Raw genomic sequence first — 22,216 nt, 5'->3', positions numbered from 1 at the left:
GATAAGACACCTTTTCTGACCACCTTACCTAAAGAAGACACCCTCTGTTCCTTTGCTAGCAAGAACTGCTTATCACCCCATCCTGTTTATTTCCTTTATGGTATTTGTCACAGTCTGTAATCATCTTATTTATTCATTGCTAGTTTTCTAACTCCCTAATTAAAAAATAAGCTCTAGGAGGCCAGCCACTAAGTTTCTCATGTTCTTTCTGCATGCTTCTGGCCTGGCTAGCCAGTAACTAACTGACACATAGTAGGCCCTCAACATTTATTTGTTGAATAAATGGAATAAAGATGCATGAACAGATCTTTCCAATATTAGCAAGCTTGAAGAATAGTAGAAAACAAATCTGAAAGACAGAGAAGGAACAGAGAAGGCCTTGAAAGACAAGCAGAAGGGGTTATACTTGAAGTGAACATAGTGACCCAGGAGAGGCTCTTCAGTTGCAGGGTGAAAATGGTGATTTAGAAGGAGGACTTGGTATGCTGCAATTTGCCATAAATCCTTAATTTAAGTGATTCACTGCAGTCTTGCAATAAATTACTGCCAGAGTTAATCAGGGCCCAGGACCCGAACTATATTTTTTTCCTTCTGAGAATTATACAGTGTGGGAACTCAGCATAGCTCTAGGAGTTTCATAGAACTATATATATAATATTTAATTAATTGACTATGGTGAATTATAGAGCAAGTGATCACGGTGAAAGCCCTGTAAGGTGAGATCCATCTCTGTTTACTGCAGGGATCTGGCCTGTAGGAGATAAATTATTTGTTCAATGACTGAGTGAGTGGAATAGTCACACACTTGGCAGAGTTGGGTTAGGTAGGATCTGCTGCTAGCTGTGTGACCTCTGAGAAGATCTTTAACCTGGCTAAGGGTCAGTTTTCTCATCTGAAATAGAAGGAGAAGACTTAACTGACAGGATTTTTAAATGAGAGCTAATGGGAAAATCTTGGACAAAATGGACACTCAATAATTCAATTTTCTTCCAGTACTTTGGAGTTGCTAAACCTGCAGTGGCTAGGATTTCCTATTGGCTTTTCCCAAGAGCCCCATGGCTTGAAATAATCAGAACATATGGTGATACTTAGCTTTTGCCATTTTCAGTCCGTTCAATGTAAACCTGAAATTCTGTCTCTGAAATTTACTAGCTGACAGCGGGCACCCTCTTTAGGCTTCAGCTTCTTTATCTGTAAAATGAGTATAATAATATTACCTGTCTCATAGGAATAGCATAAGGATTAAGGGAGATGCTCTACAAAGGGTTTGTACTAAGCCCTCATACAGAGAAGGTGCTCAATAAATGTTAACTATAATTATTTAGAATTTCATTTCTGTTCTCATAATTTCTTCTGAAGAATAGGCTGATTCTGAGGTGTATTCTGAAATAAATGGGTTCAGTAGATTCTTCTGGACATAACAAATCAAGAGACTCAAATTGGGAAGGGAAGTAGGAGCATCAGGACATTGAAGAGAAAGGCTTTTTGAACCTGTGGCATAAAAGAGGCCAGGAAAGGAAAGGGCTTAAACAAGGAACCAGGTGCGTCCACTTTCCAGTCAATTTGGAGAGCAAACAATATTCACATGTAACTCCAGTGCCTCAGGACTGCTGTCTGGGGCGTTCATCAGCCTGATACAGTATGCACGGTGGCCCTCCTCGTGCCACTAGCATTTTCCTACTTTGAAATAAGTAAGTGCATTGTTCCTAGAAAGTGGATAGAAGTCCGTGAAAACTCTCTTCATGTGGGGGCTGGAGTGTCTGTCACGAGGTTATAGAGAATGTCTTGCACATCATTCTATCCCCAACACCTAGCACGGTGCCTAGCCTAGTAGGCGCTCAAAACAGTGTCGACAATTATTTTCAAAGTTGGCCTTCTCAAAGAAGCCCGTGGTACCCACACACGGCCGCAAGCAGGTCCGTGCCTAGAAATAACATTTATTCTAAGGGACCTCCGCGCAGGGATCCTTGGGAAGCGGCTCCCCTCCCGCGTTCCCTTGTTACTCCTCCCCTCGGTCGTCTTTGAAAGAACTGGCACGCCACATGATTCTCTCCTTTACCCCACCTCTGAAAGCCTGACTGATAATGGGCAAGAGCGTAGGCCAACCGTAAAACTTTATTTCCTCTTCCAGCCAATAGAAAGAGGCCGTAAGTATATGGCTTCGCTTTTGTGACTTCCCCCGTTCCCTCACTCCTCCTCTAAGATTCAACATTTGACAATTCATCCGGCCAATGAGAAGTTCCTACTCTGTATGGGAGGGAGGGACTGACTGGGTGATAGACGCCCCCATCTGGCCAATGGTGTGTCACAAGTGTGGGAGGGGTGTAGAACGGAACCAATGGCGCGGTGCCAATAACGAGCATCAGGGAAAGGGCGGGACGAAACTGTTCAAGGGAGGGAGGGGAAGGCCCAGGGAACCAAGCAGCGTTGCCGCTGCTGCTGCACCCCGAGCTGGAGGAGGGAGAAGCCAGGAAGAAAATGGCGGCCGTGGCTGCAGAGGCGGCAGCGACTGCAGCGTCCCCCGGGGAGGGGGGCGCCGGCGAGGCCGAGCCGGAGATGGAGCCCATCCCCGGCAGCGAGGCCGGCACTGACCCCCTCCCGGTCACCGCAACGGAAGCATCTGTGCCGGACGGCGAGGCCGACGGGCAGCAGTCTTCTCCTCAGGCCGACGAGCCGCCGCTCCCGCCGCCACCGCCGCCGCCGGGGGAGCTCGCCCGCAGCCCGGAGGCGGCGGGGCCGGAGCTGGAGGCTGAGGAGAAGCTGCCCGCCCGGGTGGCGGAGCCGGCGGCAGCCGCGCCTCAGGAAAGACCCGACCTTCCACCTTCCCCTGCACCGCCGCCCGAGCAGCCCCCAGCTCCCGAGGAGCGCCAGGAACCGCCGCTGCCCCAGCCCGCAGCCCCGGCGCTCGTGCCGCCGGCGGGCGGGGACTCCGCGGTGTCGCAGCTGATTCCCGGCTCCGAGGTGCGGGTCACGCTGGACCACATCATTGAGGACGCGCTCGTCGTGTCGTTCCGTCTAGGGGAGAAGCTCTTCTCCGGGGTCCTTATGGATCTGTCCAAAAGGTACCGCGCCAGCCCCCAGCACGTCCCCGGGCTCCCTTGGTCCCCAGGGAGGGAGCGAGCCAGGACGGCCCCTGCACCCCGGGCTCCCGCCGCCTGCAAGCCCTCGGGTCCCGTGCGGCGCGGGGCGCGCGCTTCTCGTGGGGGCAGGCGCGCGAGGCCGGGAGAGGGCGGTCTCCGCCCCAGGTGCGCGCGGGTGAGGGCAGGTGTGTTCCCAGGTGGGGGGCGCGGGTGCCTGACCCGCTGGCAGAGCGCAGCTCACACCCCCAGGCTCTTTCCGCGACCTGGCCCTGGAGCACCCACTCCGGTGGCCTGGTGGGTTAATGCAGAATGCAGGAGTTTTGCCGAGAACCTGGCACTGGGCGGGGGACACTGCTTGCTTGCGAGGCACTTTTTTTCTTGAATTCACCTTTAGCGGGGTTGGAGAAAGGGGTGTGTGCATTTGGGTTCCCAAAAGGTTAACTGTCACTCCTTATGGGGGAAGAGTATTTGTTAGAAGTGAACCTCTTAACTGTTACTGTTAGCACTAAGTACCCGTAGGTGACTGCTGTAGGGAAGCACAGTTGGCTAATTAAAATGATAGTTTTAAGATTTTCTTACCCTTTAGTATTGGGATGATGTGATATAGGAATGTTCAAATACTGATTTCTGGTACTGTAGATACAGTTTATGTAAAAGGGCAAGAAGGTGGAATTCACCCCCAAGCCTTTGGCTTAGCACATTTTCATCTTTGATTTAAAATGTTTGTGGGCATTGGTTTAAACAGGTTTAAAAAAAAAAAAAAGGTGTTCTAAGTCTAGAGTTAAGTTAACCTTTTTATTCTCTTCTTTTGCAGATATGAAGTGCAGAGACTCCCATTCACGGCTCTCCATTCTGTTTCCTGCAACAGCACACACTCTGATGGGTATCTCACCTGTTTGGAAACGGCTTACTTTAATATGTTTTATTTTTTCTTTTATTTTAAAAAATTTATTTATTTGAGAGAGAGAGAATGCGAGCATGAGCAGGGAGAGGGGCAGAGGGATAAGCAGACTCCTCCCCTCCGAGCAGGGAGGCTGGGGATGGGATCGATCCCAGCTCCCTGAGATCAAGACCTGAGCCGTAGGCAGACGCTTAAGCACTGAGCCATCCAGATGCCCAATATATTTTATTTTTACCTCTTGTCCTCGCATAAGGACACTGTCGTCTTTTTCACATTTGGGGGGGAAAATTTGAAATACATATGGAAGGCAGTTACAGGGCAGGAGAGACCATGAAAAAAATAAATTCAAGTTGAATTAGGATGTTTGGGCAGGGAAATGATGGGAAACTTTAATTCTTTTTTTTTTTTTTTAAGATTTTATTTATACAAGAGAGAGCGGGGTTGGGTGAAGGGACAGAGGGAGAGAAGAATATCCAAGGAGACTCCTAGTGGGGAGGTGTGTCTTCCCCTCTTGATCTCAGGATCCATGAGATCATGAAATCCAGAGTGGATGCTCAAGCCACTGAGCTATCCAGGCACCCCACTATTTTAATTTTTTTTTTTAAATTTTAGAGCAAGTGTGAAGTGGGGGAGAAGGTCAGAAGGAGAGAATCTTAAGCAGACTCCCCGCTGAGTGTGGAGCCCTGTAATGGCTCCATCTCATGACTCATGATAGCTGAAACCAAGAGTCCTTCCCTTAACCCACAGAGCTAGCCGGGCACCTCTATAATTACTAATGAAATTGTTTAACTCCAGAAATTTTTTGTTTTTCTTCTTTTGAGAATTTTGGATTAGGACCTTTGCACTTATGTTTTCATAGTTAGAAAGCAGAATAAGACCAGTGTGCTTTCTACTGATGTATTTAATAGCGAAGGAGAGATAGACTCAGTAGTGTGTATGCTATTGAATCAAACAGAAGTGAAGGCCAGTGATTGTGTGAGAATCTGGATTTCAAATCTGCAAAAGGAAGGTGAAAAAAGGTAAGTTGTTCCTGGAAATGGAATGGATAGTTCTTTCCTCTGTTGAGGTGCTCATTGTGTTGGTGTTTTATTTTTTTTTAAAGTTTCTTTAATAAATTGCAGTTTATTTTTTGAGTTTTGTTCTGCTTTGCTAACTGTGCTGCTTACAGTCAATAATTTCTTAGGTGGAGGGAGATATTTTTATTATGAACCTTTTGCATTTTAATGTTTTAAAGTAAAAGGTCTGTCATTAAAGTCTTTTTTAAATGCTTGTTAAGGAAACCTTATCAACTTTTCATTCAATAGTATTGAACACATCTGTGTGTAAGGCACCCTCCTAGTATTTTATTTTATTTTATTTTTTCCTCCTAGTATTTTAAATGTTATGAGTTATAGTCCCTGCAGCTGGAAGCTTATATTTGGGAGGTAACAATAGTGGAATTGGTGAAGAAACAACACACAAAGGTGTTTTTAAAATTAGCATTTGAAGGAATTATTTTTGGACTAATGATGACTAGTTATCTCTTTTTTGTACTACAGTTTGGTGAAACAGATCTACCCATATATTTTGTAATCTGCTGTTTACTTTCATTGTGTACTTGATGTACAGTTTTGGGGTTAAATGATGATCCAGGAGATCCTCTTCATAGATTCTGCCATGACTATAGTAATCAGCTGCTTTAAAAACCGTTTTTATCCTATATGAATTGGCCATTTAATGAAAGCTTTGGGTAAAAATAAGAGCTTCCTATTATGTACCAGACATTGTACCACTTGCTTTAGTGATATTTTTCATTTATATAGGAGGAAATTGAGGTTCATTTAAATCGGCCAATTATTGAGCTTATAAATGGCAAAGTAAGGATTCAAATGTAGGTTGATCTGATTCTAAAGCCTATACTTTTTCTCCTTTCTCTCTCTCTCTTTTTAAAATATTTATTTTTTTAATTTATTTGACAGAGATCACAAGTAGGCAGAGAGGCAGGCAGAGAGAGAGATGGGGAAGCAGGCTCCCTGCAGAGCAGAGGGCCTGATGTGGGGCTCCATCCCAGGACCCTGAGATCATGACCCGAGCCGAAGGCAGAAGGCTCAACCCACTGAGCCACCCAGGCGCCCCTTTTTTCTCCTTTCATATTAGAAAGTTGGGCTGGTAGATTTTCCTTTAATCAGTAAAAAATGGTTATTTCTGAAATTTAGTGCCTATTCTGACTTCAGTAGCTGTATGGGATAATACAAAGGGTACGAGTATTGGAACCAAGCAGATTCTTTAGTCAGGTAATAGCCGTGAGACCGTCTGCTCTGGAGAGTCCCCATTTCCTAAGCTGTATATTGCAGAACACATAGCAGTCTCTGAAGTCCTGGTTCTTGCCTATTCAATGAGGTACCCAGGAGAGAATTAACATTTGGGAGACTAAGTGCCTCCTTGTATGTGTATGGTTTTCTTTAGTCTTAAGGAAAAGGGCCAGTTACTGCTTTTTTTTTTTTTTGATTATTTTATTCTGACATTATCCATGGTACAGAAATGTCTTTTAAAGTTGGAAGAGTTGTTCACTATGTAGAAAAAAGTGTTTATAAGGGTGTGTGTGTGTGTGTGTGTGTGTGTATGTTGACCTATATAAATATATGACTTTGTAAGCATTTGCCATTCTTCACCTTCCTGCCATTGTATTATTTTTTGCCGTATTTTTAGTTATTTGATTGAAGAACACATTTTTGAGGAGATTCTTTTCGTGGAAAAAAGAAACAGGACATATGTAATTTAAAAAAAAAAAAAACCAGAAAAGGTGGTAGTACCACTTATTAAATGGTTGGGGTCTGAATTCTAGTGCCAGGCTCTCCAGTTGATACTGTGACTTTGGGCAGATCTCTTTGCCTCTTTGGGCTCCAGTCTCTCTCTAGTTCTTATGAGGTGAATTCATTTGACTTTAGGAGGTTCACAAACCCAAACAAGCAAACAAACTTCATTCCTCAGTTTATGTTTATAGAAAGTGAATAGGATGACCAGGTGGTCTGGTTTTCCTGTACCATCCCAGTTTGATTGTTACTCCTTATGTCTTCAAAGCAGCTTGCTTTGGCTACTGTACAAATGACATGGTCACCCTAAAAATGAAGATAGTTGAATATCTGATTAAAAACTGATTTTATAGGATTTACTTGAAAATGAAAATCCTTTGAGGCATTCTTTATTTAAATAATTTTTTTGGGAAGATTTTATTTTCTTGAGCGAGAGCACAGAGGAAGAGGAAGAAGCAGACTCCTTGCTGAGTGGGGAGCCTGATGTGGGACTGGATCCCAGGCCCCTGAGATCATGATCTGAGCGAAAGGCAGAGGCTTAACTGACTGAGCCACTTTATTTTTTTAGTTTATTTTGGGCTCCTCCACTGGTGTTTTATACCCAGCTCTCTTAAGGTAGTTTGAATTACCTGCCTATGCCTGAACTCATCAGTAACACGTAATGACAATAATCTAATACGAGCAGATAAAAATAATCAACTAACCCACAAATTCAGTTTGGTTCTTATTCCCTTTTCTTCCTTAACCTTAGTTTTTTGAAAATTTGACATAAGCACATTTGTTTCTTTTAGCATTCTATAATAAGCATTCCTTCAGGTTGTAAACCAGTGGTTGTACCATGATTTTTTTGTTTTTTTATTATGGGAAATGATCTTCCATGTAGGTATGATCCTTGCTTTGACATTTATCAACTATTAGTCATTCTTGTTTCATCATATGCCTTCCTCCACTGGATAATTTTGAAGCAAATCCTAAACACATTCTTTACCATAAGAATTGTAGTATAGGGCTCTGAAAAAATAAGGATTTTAAAGCCATAATGTACTTCTTTTATTGCAACTAAAATAACAACAGCAGTTCCTTTTTGTTGTCATCCTATGGCCTGCCAGTCAGTGTTAAAATTTCACAGTATCTCAGAATTAACATTTCAATCAACATCTAAGTTTTAAATTAGGATCCAAGTAAAGTTTAAACATTGCAGTTGGTTGATGAGTTTCATAAATTTTTTATTTGTAGTTCTCTTGCCCTTTTATTTATTTCCTTGAAGTTTGTTAAGCCATAGACTTTGGCAGAATTTCCCACATTTTAGATTTTTTTTCAATTGTATCCCATTGGTTGAATTTCCGTAAGTTTTAAAAATAGTTCTTTTCCTTTAGGAGCAAACTGGAGGGGCAACAACCACAGCCCTCTGAGGGCCTCTTTTGCAAGCCTCTCATCTCTTACTTTGGGTTAGTAGAAATAATAGAACATCTCTTGCCTGCTTGTATACTCTAGATCTATTCCTTAAACACACATCCAACTTTAATAATTCCAAATATAAAAAAATGTTAACCAGTCAACATTATCTGTGAAGGGTAAAAGTCTTCAGCCCTAGTTTCTGAAGAGGCAGTGTCAGCTTTCTCAGTCCATACCTAAGGAACAATATTTACTGGGACCTCTGGTTTCTAACTACACAGAATGATCATTTCAACTGTTTAGGCCTCTTCTCCAGTATCTTGAAAAGTAGTTCTAAAGCCACTTAGAAATCCTGAAAAATTTCTCTTAAATTCCATTTTTTTGGTTCTGATGTGAATTGAGGAGTCATGAAGTAAATGTTTATGCATAAAAACTTGCGCATTTTAATTTGTGGTACTTGTTTATTAAAGGTTGTAGCTAGTTTTATTTCAGAATTGACCTTTAACAAATACTTTTTGTCTGTGTCTATGGGGTACGGTTGCATTAAAGAGAAATGAGGTGATTTCTTTAAAAAACTTTTTAGGATTCACTAAGTTCATAAAACAATTTGTAGAGAAGTTACTTGTTTTTTTAAGGAAATATAAACCAAGACAATGATTTTTTTTCTTTACAGAGACCATGAAACGTATGGTGCAATAGCTCTACTTTTGGTGGGAAAAATATACAGCCATTCTGGTGAAGCAGTGAGTAGTGGTATTAGTAGCTTATACTAAGCATCCAGGTCAAGAATTTAGGTCATCAAGTAGTATGCTTGAATGCTTGTATTGAGTTGTACAATTTTAACACACATTTTTTTGGTGATTATTCTGCTTATATCCCAAGGTGTTGATAAAGGGTTCCCACAGTTACATAGCACAGAGGCAGGTGTCAGTCACTTTCTGACCCAGACAGTTTGAGGACACCCACTACTAAAGCAGTGTGTATGCTATATTGAAAGTGTGCTCTTCCATAGCATGATGGACTGTGATGATTTTTTTTTTTTTGAGGTGAGGAATTGTTGGACATTAAAAACCTAGTTTGAGTGTAAAGAATCCTGTAACAAACATTATGGTATTAAAAACAGATTTTAAAACTCAATTTATAAACTAGATAACCAAATGTTACAAACACAAACTATGCCAGGCATGTTTTAATGGACTGAGGGCTTCTAGTGAGGTTAATTTTCAGTCTTTCATGTGTAAGACAGACCATACTTCACTGTGTACTCTTTTAAAGCAGAGTTCTTGATGGAATTAGGTTTAAGCTTCATAAGATTCTGGGGAGGGCTATTTAAAGGTTTATGTAGTTTGTGCTCATCTCTAAAAAATGAAAGATGGTCTAAGTACTTATTTGTGCCTATGAAGTGCATCCTTATTTCTTGATATTTATTGGCCTGTTCTCCCCAAACTCCCAGATTAATTCAGGCACACATTACCAGCAGAACAGAGCTTGCTCTAGTGGCAGATCTTGCAAGAAAGTAAGTGGAGGTTAAGTTACGCTTTGGGTGGTTTTAATATAGAATGATTTTGCTAAACACTTTGGGGAGTGTTCCTCTAAACAGATGTGCTTAAGATTTCTGAGCTCCACTGCAGTTTGCAGTTTTAACCAAGATGATTCTGATGCAGGTGATCCTTGTACCATATTTGGAGATAAGTAATTTTTAGGGAGTAGTTTTACCAGAATAGTAGGACCATAAATTTGTTAAACCTGTTTTAAAAGTTACTGGTTAATTTTGATTGGGATATAATTAAAAAGTAAGCAATACGTTGGGGGGATGGGCCACTTGGGTGGCAGATCCAGATCCAGATCCTTATTATAGAAATGGGAGACTTGCAAGTAGGTTTCTGCAGTCTGGTTGCCTGCTAGGAGTTTGGTAGTTCATAACTTTCATCTTTTTCCCTTGGGCCAATTTTAAACAGTTACCTTAGTCTTTACAATAGAATAGCGGTGTTTAGCCTTTTAAAACTCATTCCTCCAATAATGGTTTGATTTTCACTTTCTGTATCTTCCCATCATCTAAGAAGGTTGCCAGTCTTTAATGTAATTAACAATAGCTACTATATAGTTCCTACTCTTAAACTTGGCACTGGGCACTTTTAATACACTGTTTTCAGTTTACTTTCTTGGAACTCCCAATAAAGTAAATTCCACCAATCCCATTGCACAGATAAAGACACTGAGGCTCAGAGAGATTAGTAAATTGCCTAAAATTACATATTTTATGTTTATATTAAAATGCATGATTTATGTTTACATTATTTTATATTAAAATACAAGATACTAGTAGATAAAGATGCCCTTTTTGAACAATATGCAGTTGTCTTATGATTTGAAAACAATCCTGTTCTAATATACTTCTTTATTTTTACCATTACCATTTAGCTTATGATTTTGATGGAGTGTTACCTTGGTAGGTAGAAATGATAGAAGTCTTTGTTCCTCTCTCAACCAGGCAATAGCTGCTTGCTTTTAAAATATGATTGCCCTTCGGCCGCCCCCTGGCCCGTCACGCAACGCACGTTCGTGGGGAACCTGGTGCTAAACCATTCGTAGACGACCTGCTTCTGGGTCGGGGTTTCGTATGTAGCAGAGCAGCTCCCTTGCTGCGATCTATTGAAAGTCAGCCCCCTACACAAGGGTTTGTATAAAAAAAAGAAAAAAGAACAACAAAAAAAACAAGTAAAAAAAAATATGATTGCCCTTCAGTTTAATTTAGTGAACACTTTGAGCATTTTTGGAAATGGGGTTTCTTTTTTTTTTTTTTTTTTAGATTTTATTTGTTTACTTGACAGAGATCACAAGTAGACAGAGAGGCAGGCAGAGAGAGAGAGAGGACTCGATCCCAGGACCCTGAGACCATGACCTGAGCCGAAGGCAGCGGCCCAACCCACTGAGCCACCCAGGTGCCCGGAAATGGGGTTTCTTTTTTTTTTAAAATATTTATTTATTTGAGAGAGAGAAAGTGAGACAGAGCATGAGCAAGGAGAAGGTCAGAGAGAGAAGCAGACTCCCCGTGGAGCTGAGAGCCCGATGTGGGACTCGATCCTGGGACTCTAGGATCATGACCTGAGCCGAAGGCAGTCGTCCAACCAACTGAGCCACCCAGATGTCCCGGAAATGGGGTTTCTAATTCTTACATGGTTTTGGTATGTTTTGCCTTGGTTGGCCTTGCTCTGGCAACAGTGGAGTCCATTGGTTGAGAAAGGAATCACAAAATGTCAGATTTGAAGCTTGCTGAGCACAAGATCAGCATTTGTTAAGTGCTGGGTGGCTGAGTTGGAAAATAATTTTAAAGATTAAAACTAAGTTGTTGAACATACTGTTTTTGGTAAAATAGGAATAGAGAAATAATTTGAATAAATTTTCTTTAAAAAGTTAATCTGTTGAGAAGTCATTTAGGCCTGTGTGGTGGGTTCCATTAAACATAATATAAAAGAAATATTAAAAGTACTTAGAATTAATAATGGAAACCTAGAAAATGTGAAACTGCTTTTTGGTATCTTGGAGCCAGGACCAAGGGAATTCTGTTGAAGAATTTGCAAACTGATGAGTTGTTTATATTAATAATTAGATCTTTTTATATCAGTGTTCATTTTCTTAGGAAAATGTCAACTATATTTCTCTAAGTGATATACAAAAGTGAGGTCAAGATTTGTCTGCTCTTAAAAATATTTTGCCATGTTGTGGCAATTACAATTTATTGGATGGTTATTTTTTAAAAAGAATTTACTAGTAAGGAATAATAATTTGAATACCATACAGATGTTATTATTATACTTTTCAAAAGACTAAGTATAAATGTTGTCTCTATCTATAGTTGTCTCCACTTTTTAATTTCCAAACCTAGTTATCCAGGTAAAATTTTAGAGGACTGTTTGAACGTACATGATGGGGAGCTTAAACTCTAAATTATTAGTGTTTAACCCCTTGCCCTCCCCAAAAGCTATTCATGATGTTATAAAAGAGGATTGGATAGACTAAAAAGATGGAGTAAATTTTTATGGTTAAAAAGATGTTATTTAAAAACTTTTATGCAGCCTCACTCCCCCATCAGTTCCTTTTTTTTTTTTTTTTTTTAAGATTTTATTTATTCATTTGTCAGAGAGAGAGACAGAGCGACAGAGGCTGCAGAAGCTGTGGGAGGGGGCAGGCAGATCAGGCTCCCCATGAGCAAGGAGCCCAATGTGGGACTTGATCCAGGACTGTGGGATCGTGACCTGAGCCATAGGCAGCTGCTTAACTGACTGAGCCACCCAGGCATCCACTCATCAGTTACTTTTAAAAGATATTTCCTGGTATTTTGGGTCAGAATTGGTGCTTTTTTTTTTTTTTATAAGATTTTTTATTTATTTGTCAGAGATCACAAGCAGGCAGACAGGCAAGCGGAGAGAGGGAAGCAGGCTCCCTGCTGATGCAGGGCTTGATCCCAGGACCCTGAGATCATGACCTGAGCAGAAGGCAGAGGCTTAACCCATTGAGTCACCCTGGCGCCCCACATATTTTGTTTTTATCTTGATAAAGTTATCCTCCCTATCTTCTTGCACATTTGGGTACCCATAGTTCCTACAAATTGCTCTTACAGTGCTTGGGAGTTTTTAATTAAAAACATCATCCATAGTCACAGTTAATAAAATTGAATACACTTTAACTTCGATAATTACCATATATTGTGCCTACTTACTGTGTACTGGGCCCTAAGATGAGCAATTATGCATTTTTTTTTCTTTAAAGATTTTTAAAATCTTGAAAGAATTGTCATCTACATTAATTAAGAATATGTATCAACAGGGGCACCTGGGTAGCTCAGTCTATTAAGCACTGAATCTTGGGTTTCAGCTTAGGTCTTGCTCTCAGGGTCCAAAGATCAAGCTGCACCCCAGGGCAAAGTCTGCTTCAGAATCTCTGCCTCTCTTTTCCCCTTTGCTCCTTCCCCACTCACAGGCACTTGGGAACTCTAAATTATAAAAATCTTTAAGACTTTGAAGAAGTAGCTCCTAAGTGGCAGAATTAATTAATATCATTTGTTTGGCCACTCAACCTAAGTCCTGTTGCGTTGCAGAATAATCTATCTTTAAAGCACCTTGAAATGATTTGTGGAAGCTTTAGGTAATATCTGTGAGGTATAACTTTACCGTTTTAATAAAGAAGGATAACGTTTATATTTTACTGGGGAATGAGATAACTAGGAGATGCTTGCATAATGTATGGTACAGAATGTTTCTTAATCTTCTACCCACTAACCCCTTGGGGCAGATGGCTTGTGAGGAAGTTACGGGCTTTGTCCTAAAGAAAAAGTTAGTCTCAGAGAAATTTAGTAGTTAGAGTGTCTCTGCTTCCCATATGCTTTTATTTTTTTTTATTTTTATTTATTTATTTATTTATTTTTATTTATTTTTTTTTTTTAAAGATTTTATTTATTTATTAATTTGACAGAGAGAAATCACAAGTAGATGGAGAGGCAGCCAGAGAGAGAGAGAGGGAAGCAGGCTCTCTGCTGAGCAGAGAGCCCGATGCGGGACTCGATCCCAGGACTCTGAGATCATGACCTGAGCCGAAGGCAGCGGCTTAACCCACTGAGCCACCCAGGCGCCCTTATTTTTTTTTTAAAGATTTTATTTATTTATCTGACAGAGAGAAATCACAAGTAGATGGAGAGGTAGGCAGAGAGAGAGAGAGAGAGAAGGAAGCAGGCTCCCTGCTGAGCAGAGAGCCCGACGCGGGACTCGATCCCAGGACCCTGAGATCATGACCTGAGCTGAAGGCAGTGGCTTAACCCACTGAACCACCCAGGCGCCCTTCCCATATGCTTTTAAAACATTGACAAGGGCTCACCTTTGAGAATGACACATTTCAAAGTTTGCAAAAGGAAGATAATTTTCTGCTTTTCTTTGCACTTACTAAATGATAGGACCAGGCTAGCATAGCTGAGCTTGTTTTTAACAAAGTGATGAGACACATTTAGTTCCATCATTGTATAATCAGAAGCCTTCATTGGTCTCCTTTTAAGAGAGTAGTGTTTTCCATTCACCACACTTTGCATAAACCCTTATTAAGCAGTTCCCTCCCTCCTAACAAACACCCTCTCCAACATGCCTTCTCTTTCTGCCAGATGGATGATCTTTATTTCATTGCTTTTTTAAGCCTCTGAATTCTTACCTGCCTCCTGGAAGGGGGAATCAGGTTACTGACTGGTGATTCCTAATGCATCTGGTCATCAGCTGGTTTTTACCACACCTACTCAAGTGTTTCACTTTATTAAACTACATTTTTAAACCACAAAGATGGTTATTAGCATTCAGAATTGTGGAACCACCCTTTACCACTCCCTGTTTTGCTTTTTCCGTAAATCTACCTGTGCCCTTCTAGGTGTGGTTCTTTCTTGAGAAGCTCTTTGCCTGATCACTAATCCACAGTGATTCCTTTCCCTCTAAAGTCTGTAGTCTCTTTTGGCAACAAGTGTTACATTTTTTGGTCTTGCTTATTAAGTTGGCTTCTAGGGCTGGGACTTAGTTTTATATCCTCTGAATAATTAACATAGTTGTGTCTGAATATAGATTTTGTACCTAGTGGTACTTGAGGTGTGTTTGCTGGCATTTCTGCTGAAGTAGAACAATTTTTTTTTTCAATTTCTTATTTTAAGTAGGCTTCACACTCAGTGTGGGGCTTGAACTCATGACCCTGAAATTGAAGCCTGTGCTCTACTCATTGAGTCAGCCAGGTGCCCCCAAATTTTCTTTTTTTTTTTTAAATTTTTTTTTTTTTTTTTTTTTTTTTTAAGATTTTATTTATCAGAGAGAGAGAGAGAGAGCAAGCACAGGCAGACAGAATGGCAGGCAGAGGCAGAGGGAGAAGCAGGCTCCCTGCGGAGCAAGGAGCCCGATGCGGGACTCGATCCCAAGACGCTGGGATCATGACCCGAGCCGAAGGCAGCTGCTCAACCAACTGAGCCACCCAGGCGTCCCCCAAATTTTCTTTTTTATAAACATTTTTTGCTTAAAATGTTTTGGTGGAGTTGAAGTGAACTAAATTTAAGATTATATTTTTTAAAAACTAATTGAAAACCAAAAAAAAAATCCCCCACAAAACTAATACTGAAAACTTCTTTATTTTGAAATTTCATACAGCAGAGAACTCTTAATAAGCTTTATTATTATTTTTTAAAATAGTTTATTTATTTGATAGAGAAAGCACAAGTAGGCAGAGTGGCAGGGAGAGGCAGAATCAGACTCCCGGCTGAGCAGGGAGCCTGATGTGAGGCTTGATCCCAGAACCCTGGAATCTTGACCTGATCCAAGGCGGATGCTTAACTGACTGAGCCACCCAGGCACCCTGTAATAAAATAAGCTTTATCTAAATTCACTAATTTTTAGCATTTTGTCATGTTTGCTTTATTGTTCTTTCAATGTATTTTTTTCTTGAGCTATTTTGAGAGTGGGTTGCATACAGCATTCTCTTTTACCCCTTAATACTTGTGCATCTATTTCTTAGGATCAGTATAGTTTTTAAGTGCAAGAAACAATACTTTTACCTAATTTGCGGCCCATATTTCATTATTTGTTAGTTTTTCCAATAATGTCCTTTAAAGTTTTTTCTCCTCCAGTAAATGATCATGTATTGCATTCGGTTGCCATAGAATATATGGAATAGGGATTGTTCCTCAGTTTAGGTCTCTGATAATTGCTCATCAGAGGATCAGGTTATACAGGTGATGCAGTATTCTCGGGGTTCCACATCTACTCTCATTGCTGATGTTCACTTAGATTCTCCTTCAGGTCACATTGTTGTCCTGTTTCTCCTCAGTGTAGTTACTGTTATATCCCTTGTACTAATCATTCCTTTACTATCATGAAAATAAACTGCTTATCATCAGACTTTCCCCTCTATGTTAGGTAGATACACAATTGAAATGTTAAAAAAAAATGTAAAAAACACCTACATGTGTCATCTTAACCATTTTTTAAAAAAGACTTACTTTAGAGAGAGACCACAGGGAGAGGTGGGGTGTGGGACAGAGAATCTCTAGCCGATACCCTGCTGAGCACAGATCAGTAGTTGGATGCTTAACTGACTGAGCCATCCAGGAAGCACTCCTCCCATCTTAACCATTTTTTAAAAGATTTATTTATTTTAAAGACAGAGGGCATGCAGGGGAAGGGGCAGTGGGAGAGAAACTTAAGCAGACTCTGCTGAGCTTTGGAGCCTGATGTAGGGCTCCATCGTGGGACCCAGAGATCATGAGCTGTGCTGACATCAAGAGTGGGCTGCTTAACCAACTGCACCACCCAGGCACTCCCCCATTTTTTTTTTTTTAATTTTTTATTTGTTTATTTGAGAGAGAAAGAGAGCATGAGTGGGAAGGGGCAGAGGGAGAAGCAGGCTCCCCGCAGAGTGCAGAGCCCAGCAAGGGGCTCAGCCCTGGGATTCCAGGATCATGACCCTAGCCAAAGACAGACCACTTAACCAGCTGAGCCAACCAGGTGCCCCAGGGCACCCCCCATCTTAAGCATTTTTAAGTGTATAGTTCAGTAACTAGTGTTAAGTACATTCACATTGTGAAACAGATCTCCAGAACTTCTTAATCTTGTAAAACTAAAACTCTAGACCCATTAAAGAAATCTCCATTTCCCCTTTATCCTAGTCCCTGACAACCACCAAATTCTTCTTTGATTTTGACTACTTCAGTTATGTTATATAAGTGGAAGCATACAGTCTCTTTTTGTTTCTGGCTTACTGCACTTAGCATAATGTTCTCAAGGTTCATCCATGTGTAACGTGACAGGATTTCCATTTTAAGGCAGAGTAATATTTCATTGTATGTACATAACCACATTTTATTTATCCATTTATCTGTTGATGGGTGGCTTGGTTTCCACTTTTTAGGTATTGTGAAAAATGCTGCTGTGAACATGGGTGTGCAAATATCTCTTGGAGAATGTGTTTTTGATTATAAATGCCCAGAAGTGTGTATACTGGCCTGAATTTTTAATTTTGGGGGGCTTAGATATACACTCTTATTTATGTAAAATTTTCTGTTTGCAGCTTATTAATTTCACTTGTCCTGAGATTAAGTTTTGACATAATAACCAATCTCCAGAGATGGCATGTGAACCAAAATAAGTTTGCTTTACAGTTTTCCCTCCTTTAGATTTAACCTGTTGTTAATTTAAGGCAGAAGTTATTTCTGAAACAACTGCTTGAATTGAAATGAATCTGGATTATTATTTTTCATGTGGTTAATTGCATTTAAATTTTGCTTACTGTAGATTCTTCAAGAGAACATAATTTTGGGAAGGAAAGCTTTCTTTTTGTTTTTTGTTTATTGGAGGGAAGTCTCGTCAATGGGGCTGTCGCAACTAACCCTCTGGAATTTTTGGGGTGTCAAATTCTTCAGGACCCGTTTGCTTGCCTAAAATACAATGCCTTAGTTTTTTGTATATTTTTTACTGTAAAATATTTTTACAAGAATTTCCTCTTACAGTTGGAATTTGGCAACCAGAATTTGAAAGAAGAAAGTGAAAATCAGTTGTGCACTATTAAACTATTGTAAACAGGAAGGAAAGGATTATAATCCTAGGTCAGAGATAAGGTGATTGAGGTTGCTGTGAAGTGAATGCTGGTAAACAATACATCACCATTTTTTTTTCTTTTTTTTTAAAATATATCAGCATTAGAAAAAAACTTTCAGCATAAGAGGTAAGAGTTGTTGGTAAACATTTTTTGTTTTGTTTGAAGTATTCCTGTGGAAATGGAATTTTGATAATAGTTTTCACTCCAAGTAGTGTTACCTATTTAGGTATAGGAATAATTGGTAATGCTAGAAATCTTAAGCAAATAACCATAATTTTATTAGTGGGTGAATAAAAGCTTAACTTAGTCAAATCTAGAATCATCAATAAAATTCAGACCTAAGTGGAACCTAAATACTAGAAAATATTGTTATCCTTACTATAATTATGTCACTTTTGGAATTCTAGCTTATTAAATACTCTATATTACATTTGTTTCACCTTTATATTAGGTGAGGATCCTTTCTCTCTTTCTCTTGCCTTGCACAAAATGGCTGTTAAGCCCCAGTATTCTTCCTCCTCAAAATTTTGGCTATCACCAGTCCTCAGTTAAGGTAGCTAGTTTTAAAACTTTATTTTATAGATTCACAGGACTTTGTACCAGAGATCTCTGGTACACTTCACCTGGTTTTCCTCAGAAGGTATTTTTATCTTTTTTTTTTTTTAAGATTTAAAAAATTTATTTATTTGACAGAGAGATCACAAGTAGGAAGAGAGCAGGCAGAGAGAGAGGGGGAAACAGGCTCCCCCTTGAGCAGGGAGCCCGATGTGGGGCTTGATCCCAGGACCCTGAGATCATGACCTGAGCTGAAGGCAGAGGCTCAACCCACTGAGCCACCCAGGTGCCCATATTTATTTTTATTTTTTTAAGGGTCTTTAAAAAAATCAATTCATTGTTTTGGTTTTTAAATTTTGAGAGCGAGCTCATGAGCAAGCCAAGTTGGGGTGGGGAGGGGCAGAGGGAGAGAGAATCTCAAGCAAACTCCTGTTGAGTGGGGAGACCAACATGGAATCAGGCTCAGTCCCACAACCATGAGATAACGACTTGAGCTGAAACCCTAGAGTCAGATGCTTAACGGACAGCTACCCAGGCTCCCCAAAAGATTTTATTTTTACGAAAACTTTTTACCCATTATGGGGCTCAAGCTCACAATGCGGAGATCAAGTCACATCCTCCACTGCCTGAGCCAGCCAGGTTCCCTAGACATTATTTTTAATTAAGTCATAATACCTGAATATTTTTCTTGTAGAATATTTGGATAGTAGTTAAAGAATACTGAAAATAGGTAAGGGTTAGGATGAGTCACTGATAATAAATACCTTCGTGTTGCATGTAGAAGGGGTGGAGCAAAGAGGACAGATGCTATTGCACCTTACTGCTCAAGTCTTACAGAATTTATGAAAAGTTCTCCTAAAGCTCAAGCAAGTGGGGGACTAGTCAGCCTTTCACCTCTGGAATGATTGAAATCCTCCTCTGTTGAGGTGCCCTTTGGTGAGCATTCACATGAGACATAAATACCTTCACCTTAGGAAAACCTAAAGCAAAAATGCTTGCTAAAAATTTAAGTCTGCATTCCAACCAGGGAAGGGTCTTATTATTCAGTCTTGGGGCAGCCCTTAGGAATCTTCATTTTCAAACCCCATAGAGTGTTGCAGATTTTTAGAGAACACACTTGAGAATGAGATTTTTTTTAAGAGAACATAGGTTTTGTTTCTTTTTTATACATAGGCTTCATGCCCAGTGTGGGGCTTGAACTCACCATTCTGAGATCAGTCACATGGTCTACTAACTGGATTAGCCAGGTGCCCAGAGAGGGTGTAGTTTTGTTGCTACTTTATATTCTTACTAAGGTTACAGTTTCATAAATTGATGGTTTTCAAAATTTTGAGCATAGTTACAAATGTATTTTATATATGGATGTGTATATACATGCATATATGAAACAGTTTCATTGCAGTTACATATAAATAGATTCTGATTTTTAATTTTATTTATTTATTTTTAAATATTTATTTATTTATTTGACAGAGATCACAAGTAGGCAGAGAGAGAGAGAGGAGGAAGCAGGCTCCCCACTTGAGCAGAGAGCCCGATGCGGGGCTCGATCCCAGAACCCTGAGATCATGACCTGAGCTGAAGGCAGAGGCTTTAACCCACTGAGCCACCCAGGTGCCCCTGATTTTTAATTTTTTAAAAAAAATATTTTATTTATTTATTTGAGAGAGAGACAGTGAGAGAGAGTATGAGCGAGAAGATCAGAGAAGCAGACTCCCCGTGGAGCTGGGAGCCCGATGTGGGACTCAATCCTGGGACTCCAGCATCATGACCTGAGCGACCCCAGGCGCCCTGATTTTTAATTTTTAAATCATAGATGTGAACCTGGAAATTGATTTCGCAGAACGTCTCACCATTAGTTTGAAAACACCATCATAATACTAAGTGTTGTTGATGTTAGGAAGACAGCATGATTACTAAGATGGAGTAGTACATTGATGTCCCTTTTCTTCTTAAGGTGATTTAATCTTTCCGTTCCTCTGAGAAAGTTTTATTGTTAACATTTTAGAAAAGTAGAAAAATATTTTTCTACTTTTGCCAAATATAAACCACCCACAGTTACTAGCTTGGCTTCCTCCCCACCCCCTTTTTGGTGTCTTACTAGGACACAATGAAGTGCCTTCCTATGTTACTTAAAAATGTTTAATGTTTGTGTTTTATATGCTTTAGAGAGAAAGGCAAGGAACAAACCCCAGAAGTGAAATTAATGTTTTTATTAAACTCCCGAGGGAGAGCATAATAGATTCCACAGATTATTTGGTACAAAGTTCTAAAATAATTGGCTAGCTCATCCTCTTTTTGAGGCTATTAATTAAGATAGAGAAATGATCCTGAAGTCTAGTAAATAAGTTTAAAATAAGATCAAATGGGGCTCATAGGTGGCTCAGTTGGTTAAGATTCTGCCTTTGGCTCCAGGGTCCTGGGATCAAGAGGCCCCACCCCCCAGCAGGGAGCCTGCTTTTTCCCTCTCTCACACCTTGCCTCCCTGCCTACTTTTGCAAGCTCGTTCACTCTCTTATTAAATAAATTAAATCTTTTTAAAAAATTTACAAAAAAGTAAGATTAGATTAATTAAATGAAGTAAATTTTAGTCAAGAAAATGGCTGGCGGGCGCCTGGGTGGCTCAGTGGGTTAAGCAGCTGCCTTCGGCTCAGGTCATGATCTCAGGGTCCTGGGATCGAGTCCCGCATCGGGCTCTCTGCTCAGCAGGGGGCCTGCTTCTCTTCCTCTCTCTCTGCCTGCTTCTGTCTACTTGTGTTCTCTGTCAAATAAATAAATAAATCTTTAAAAAAAAAAAAAAAAGAAAATGGCTGGCATTTTCCTGTTAACCCTTAGTCGAATCCTTTATGGTAGGAAAAAGTAGCGTTAGCCCATTTTACGCATACAAAAATCTGCATCTAGAGACATTTAGTAACACCATGGATACAAAGTCGGTAAGAACAAGTGTGAAACTTTACCTCCGACATTAGGGGGATTATAGTTTTAGTTACGCCTAATGCCTAATAAGAGGATGGGCATTTTGTATTCAGCTGTGAATAAATTTTTTTAAATTTTAAATTTTAAATTTTTTTATTTTGCCCCATGTGAAAGTGCAGTGGGGCAAAATAATAGCTTCTTAAGAGTTAGAAATTTGATTGCTAGTATCAGTAGTGGTCTCACCTCAGATAAGTTATGTTGTTTAATGGACCTATATGTGAAAATCCAAAAATCTCACCTCTCTTGTTCATACGAGAAAAGGCTAAATGCTCAAAATGCCCTGCAGGTAAATAGGAAGCAAACATGTAAGTACCAGACCTATGCTAGAATAGAAAGCCACTTTGCAGATCTGATGTAGAGAAGAGGGTATCCTTTGTGGACTAGCCCATACTCAAGTCTGTCCCACCCCAGGTAAAAAGTTTTTCTCTTCCTTTGTGGCTTATATGTATTTTCTTACAAGCTGTTGGTTTGTGGTCACCAAACTAACAGATGACTTAAGAGAAAGAATAAACATAGATATGAGAAACAGAACTGGTGGTGTTGGCTCTTACTACATCCCCGTCTGAGTTTAGGTGTGTTTATAGCCTTAAAACTTAATGTGAAGATTTCTTCCCAACAAAGATATGCTGAGCCTTTTGAGGGACATAAGGACATATGCCAGAGAACGAGAACCTAAGACTCATTTATTAGAAAAAGACGTGCAAGAACATTGCATCTTAGGAGTTCTGACCACCTGAAGCCAATCCTTGCTGCCTTAAAGGATTGAGATAGAGAATTGTGTTCACTGCTATTCAGACAGCATCAGATAGTGCTTAAAGTTAACATGTTAACATGCACATGATGAAATTATTTGGTAGTGTGATTTTATTTTAATGTGAAGGAATCAGTGTAGCATTTTAGCTTTAAGATGG

General features: G+C 40.1%; 1 protein-coding gene across 11 annotated transcripts in view; it reads left to right on the top strand.

Annotated features, from left to right (window-relative positions):
* Window positions 1-2,406: 2,406 nt before the first annotated feature.
* The window catches only part of PWWP2A (PWWP domain containing 2A), a 51,283-nt gene continuing 31,473 nt past the window's right edge, over window positions 2,407-22,216 (top strand). For 9 of the 11 annotated variants that reach the window (XR_009353826.1, XR_009353825.1, XM_059174199.1 and 6 more), the window contains exon 1: window positions 2,407-3,062. Coding sequence is in view for 8 of the 11 variants with exons in the window: in XM_059174199.1 (XP_059030182.1) it covers window positions 2,479-3,062 (584 nt within the window). In the remaining 3 variants the exon portion in view is untranslated. Of the gene's footprint in view, window positions 3,063-4,149; window positions 5,001-8,841; window positions 8,912-22,216 lie in introns of those variants that run through there. The other 2 variants (XM_059174197.1, XM_059174194.1) reach the window with 2 other exon arrangements.

This window comes from Mustela lutreola, chromosome 5 (genome assembly GCF_030435805.1).
Source record: "Mustela lutreola isolate mMusLut2 chromosome 5, mMusLut2.pri, whole genome shotgun sequence".
In the NCBI taxonomy this organism is placed as follows: Eukaryota; Metazoa; Chordata; class Mammalia; order Carnivora; family Mustelidae; genus Mustela; species Mustela lutreola.
The sequence above is the reverse complement of the archived record's forward strand: the minus strand, read 5'-3'. Positions and strand labels throughout refer to the sequence as shown.